The 5,395-nt window shown below is 42.9% G+C and overlaps 1 protein-coding gene across 1 annotated transcript; it reads right to left on the minus strand.

Annotated features, from left to right (window-relative positions):
- Nucleotides 1–2,521: 2,521 nt before the first annotated feature.
- Nucleotides 2,522–4,694, minus strand: LOC123625968 (ret finger protein-like 4A). Its single transcript, XM_045534711.1, has 2 exons — nucleotides 4,328–4,694; nucleotides 2,522–3,102 (listed from the first exon to the last, which is right to left on the minus strand). Exons 1-2 carry the CDS (start codon nucleotides 4,692–4,694, stop codon nucleotides 2,522–2,524), a joined length of 948 nt encoding a protein of 315 aa, XP_045390667.1.
- Between the last annotated feature and the right edge of the window lie 701 nt (nucleotides 4,695–5,395).

Here is a 5,395-nt window from a genome sequence, read left to right on the forward strand (position 1 = left end):
AAACCAACTAGCTTGAATAGAACATAGAAACTCTCAGAATTAGGCAGACATTTTCATAGATGTACAGAAAACTGTCTCCCACAGAGCCAAGAAAGTGTTTCCCCTGAGAATGCAAAGCCTGCTCTCTCGAGCTCAGCACCACTAGAGCTTCTGAATCTGAGCAGCCTTCCGTGAAGCCAGTGCTGAAGTTGACAAGCAGTTCCTATGTTTTAGAGGAAACAAGGTAGAACACTTCTTGGGACCACTAGTCTGTTTTGATGACCCAAACCAGTATATTAAAAGACTGCCTTGTGCTGTGAGGGCTTGAATCAGCCCCCAAAAGCTTGGAGTGCTTTTCGATTGATGTGAACATCCTTTTACCTTCAATTGGGGCAGCAAAACCTCTTCAACTCTGCACTTCACACAGCAGTACAGATCTGTGAAGCCCGAGGACTCCTCAGTGGTCGGGACCACTCACCATTATGATGTCACGGTTCTAAGGCTCATGCCATAACTGACAAACTGACATACTGGCTTCCTTGGTTTGCTACCTTCTTGTATCCTTTTGAAATTTACCTGTTTTAATTTTTGATAACTGTAGATTCACGCGCAGTGTTAAGAGCTAACATAAAGAGATTCTATCAACTTTTTATCCAGTTTCTCTCAAAGATATCTCCCCCAATTAGAGTATAATATCACAGCAGGATATTAACATAGGCACAATCGAGGTACTGGACATTTCCATTAGCACGAGGAGCTGTTACATTCCCCTGTTCCAGCACACCAGCTTCCTTCCCACCTCCTCCACCTATTTGATTCCTGGCAACCTCTTATCTGTTCTCCGTTTCTGTAATTTCACCTTTTCATAAACATAATCATACAATATATAACTGTTTGGATGGTTTTTTTCACTCAGCATAATTGGGCATTCATCCAGATTGTGGCCGGCATTTATAGTTCATTTATTTGAATTGCTTGGTAGTATTGTATGGTATGGTCCTACTTGAGTTTGTTTAACCATTCACCTGTTGAAGGATGTGGGGGCTGTTCCCAGTTTGGGCCTAGAGCAAATAAAGCTGCTGTAAACATTTGTGTGCAGGTTGTGGAATCAACATAAGTAGTCATGTCTCTGGAATGAATCCCCAGGAGTGTGATTTCTGGATTGTACAGTAGTTGCACGTTTAGTTGTTTAAGAAACTGTCAAAACCGGAAAGCTGTCTGTTTTCCACAGTGGTGATGCCATTTCGCATTCCTACCAGCCCTGACTGTATGAGTATCCACACGCCCCACAGCCTCACCGATATTTGATGTTGTCCTCTTTTTTATGTCAGCCATTCTCATAGGTGTGTAGTGGTATCGCATTGTGGATTTCCTTTGCATGTCCCTGATGGTTAATGATGCTGAGCATCTTTCCATGTGCTTATTCACCATCTAAATTCTTCAATATTATCACGCTTACAGTATTGTGCTAAAAACATTCTGTGTAAAACATGGTTCCCTTTCCACTAGGAAACTGACCTTTCCACAGAGGAGGGGACTGCTGCAGAAACAGGGTAAATACCTGGAAGCCCCGCATCCATGCTGTGACACCAGGGATTCCAATCCAGCTGACTGAGAGTGTCACACAAGCCTAGGACAGTGCGGCCACCTAACTCTTCTGACATGGAGAATCTCCTTTCTCTGGCAACTTTGTAGGACTGAAATTTGACCTTACTAACAACGTTTATGATTTCCCTTACAGTATCCTGTAATAGTTATTTCAACACATGCCTTTTATTTCCCACTAGACTCTAAGAACTTCCAGGACAGAGTGTATATCTGATTTATCTTTTGATTCTCCCACACTTTGTCACATTCAACTTTGTGGAATGAATACATGAAACAGTGTTCTGCCATGGATGGGGAAAACATACTCTTTCCTTTATTTGATTCATTCAGCAAATAGCATTTGAACCTGTCCTAGGGGAAAGGCACTTGGTTAGCTCTGGGAAGCAGACAACCAAAGGTACCCACACCCCACTCTCAGGAAATCTAGATTTCAATGGGAGAGACAGAAATTTCCTAACTAGTCACACCAATAACTGTAAAGCACAAGACTCTGATAAATACTGCAATAAACATGAAAGAGTGACAGGAGAGATTAAAAGGACTGAGACCTTACTTAGATTGTGGAGAGGGCAGGCATGGAAGGTTTCTTGGAAAAAGCTCAGCTCATTTGAAATGAGCTTTAAAGAATAATTTGGAATTAACTGGGCAGGGAGAGCAGACAGAGAGATGAGCATGTGTTTTGAGAGGGGATATTTCTTTGTTTTTGTTTTGTTTTTTTAATTCAGGATATTATGGGGGTACAAACATTTTCGTTACATGTAATGCATTTCCCTTGCTCAAAATATTTGACATGTCTACTTAATTTGTATTAGTGATTCATGAAACGTTCCATATTTTTCTGCTGTAACTTTGTCCCATGTGTTGAACAAAGCAGAAATGTTTTTAGCTTTGAGCACAAAGTGATTTTCTCTACATGGTTTTTGTGGCTCAAAGTTTATCTGCCTTGCTCAGGATGAACTGGAGATCTGGCAGTGCCCAGATTTATCATGGGACAGATGCTCAGGAGGCCTTGATCATCGTTAACTGAATTTGCAGGAGCAAAGAACGGGCACAGTGGCTCTGCAGCAGGCACCTTAGTGAATGTAAGGACGTGGGATCCATCGCTAATGTTATAAAAGAAAATGGTTCCAACATCCATATCCAGGAAAATGCCTACTCGGTGTAACCGGGGAGTCACCGAGAGGGTGGTTAGAGGCACAGTGCTGGCTGCGAGGAGCTCTTCCTCTCTCAAACCCACAGTCCAGAAGCCAGATTCTGAAGACAGTAGAACTGACCCTTCTGGATCAACAGATTCTTTGCAAACACCCAGGTCCCATTCTGTGCTTGTCCCCACATCCACTTCCCAGTAACGGCGTCCAGAGGTGAACTGAGGTGAGCCCAGGACACAGATTCCCTGTTTGAATCTCTCAGCACACTCTCTGTGATTCTGTTTGAGATGTCCACAACGGACAGACCTCAGGTCATCAGAAATGATGAGTCGATTGTTGGCTGTGTCAACGTCCAAGGTCATGTCCACTGTGGAAAGACAGAAAAGGGGAAAATCAGCAAATACACAGACCATAAGCCACCTCTATGTAAAGGCTCAATTATCTCATTCACTTACACTTCTTTAAGCTACTCTTCTTCCCTTAATCAGGATTTCCCTGAAGAAACTTCCCAGGATTCCCTAATTAAGGCAAATTTCATATAGAGAATGAATGAATATATTTGTCACAAGTCCTTCTTATAGTAGGTCTTCTTTTTACATTAAGTTTTTTCTTTTTTTTTTTTTTTTTTTTTGAGACAGCGTCTCACTCTGTTGCCCGGGCTAGAGTGAGTGCCATGGCATCAGCCTAGCTCACAGCAACCTCAAATTCCTGGGCTCAAGCGATCCTCCTGCCTCAGCCTCCCAAGTAGCTGGGACTACAGGCATGAGCCACCATGCCTGGCTAATTTTTTCTATATATTTTTTTAGTTGGCCAGATAATTTCTTTCTATTTTTAGTAGAGATGGGGGTCTCACTCTTGCTCAGGCTGGTCTCAAACTCCTGACCTCAAGCAATTCACCCACCTCGGCCTCCCAGAGTGCTAGGATTACAGGCATGAGCCACCGCGCCCAGCCAAGTTTTTTATTTTATGAAAGATTTTTTTCGCTTAGGGCAGAAGATCCATGAAGACAGAGCCCATGACTATTGTTTACTCTCAAAGTGATGAAATTGAGCACAGACTCAGTCCAAATATAGACATCTAAGAAATATCTTGAATGATGGAAAAACAATTCTGCTCATGATAAAATAATGGGAAATATGAAAGCATCAGAAATCCAGATTCTCAGGCCATCCAGGTCCTATGGAATCAGCATCTGCATTTTAACAGGATCTCCAGGTAATTTAACACATGTTCAAGTTTAAGAAGCTGTGTTTTGGGTCAGTGCTGCCCAAAGAAATACAATGAAAGCCACATGGCATTTAAATTTTTTTGGTAGACATATTAAAAAGGTAATAAGAAGCATGCAAAAAATACCTTAAATAACTTACAAGCCCACATATCCCATTTCCGTGTGGGGCACTAGCCATGTTTCAAAGGCTCAGTAGCCCCTGGTGGCACAAGGGCTAGGACGTGACCTAAATACTATGTTTCCTTCAAAATCTCCAGCTGTCTCTGATCTATGCTCAGAGGTGAGAACTGTGACTCAGAGGGCACAACAGTTGCTTTTTCCAGGGCCACTGATGGGCCGAAAGCAGGTGGCACGGATTCCCTACCTTGGAACTTCAGCATCCTTGGGTTCTGGTATAGAATTGCTCTCAGCTGGGGCTCTAGTTCCTTGATTTGGGAAACCGTCTTCCCCAGCTGGCAATGGGGCCGGATGTCATTCTTCTGAGTGACCACAGAACAGGAGGGGCACGAGACACCTTCCCCACCGGGGTCCTTCCGGAGTGAGCTGATGCATCGGAGGCAGCAGATGAAGCCACAATCGAGGCGCATGGGCTTTTCAAGATAAGACAGGCAGAGGAGACATTTACTTGCTTCTTTAAATTGTTCAGCTATGGCCACCCTCTGCGGAAAAATGTACATGATATTGGATTCCAATGACAATACTCCCTGGGGCTCTTCCATCTTCACACGCATAGCGATATCGGTGCCTAGTAACAGGTAATGAAAGCACATCATAAATACGTTTATAAAAGACTCCTGGCCTTGAACTTCTGATATTTGAAATGCTAGTTGGAATGAAGGACATGGTTCTTTCTTCGGGAAGTCAGTGTGGTGAAAGAGTCAAGACTTTATTGGACTTATAGAGCTTATTGGAATTGAGATGCGCTTTCAGTGTGAAAACTGTACACTGGGTTTTGAAGATGTAATGAGAAAAAGATAATGTAAATTATCCCATTAAGAACTTTCAGAGATTAAGTCCTGAAACATTACATTTTCTGTATTAAAATTTGACTTTTCCCCCCTAATTTGATGTGGCTACTAGAAAATGTATAATTCCACATGTAGGTTGCTTTATATTTCTCCTGGGCAGCTGTAGTCTAGACCAGACACTCTCCAAAACTCCCACCCCTAAGCCCAGTCATTCCAATCTGGCTGTGGCAAAACTCCCTTCCAATGGCTGAGGTTGAATAAATCAAAGGGAGAAACTCCATTCACCATCTAATAGAGTCGGCTGAGCTATGGCGAAGGAAACTGAAGACAGTTAATTTCTCCAGCCCGGATACTGAAAATCTAATCTTTGCTCCTAGGAGAGGACCCCGTAACCCTAAGTGCCTGACACTGAGTCGGCCTCAAATAGCACTTGCTGAATTAATAACCTCACATTCTCCAGACCT

The sequence above is a fragment of the Lemur catta genome, chromosome 21, assembly GCF_020740605.2.
Source record: "Lemur catta isolate mLemCat1 chromosome 21, mLemCat1.pri, whole genome shotgun sequence".
NCBI classification, from domain to species: Eukaryota; Metazoa; Chordata; class Mammalia; order Primates; family Lemuridae; genus Lemur; species Lemur catta.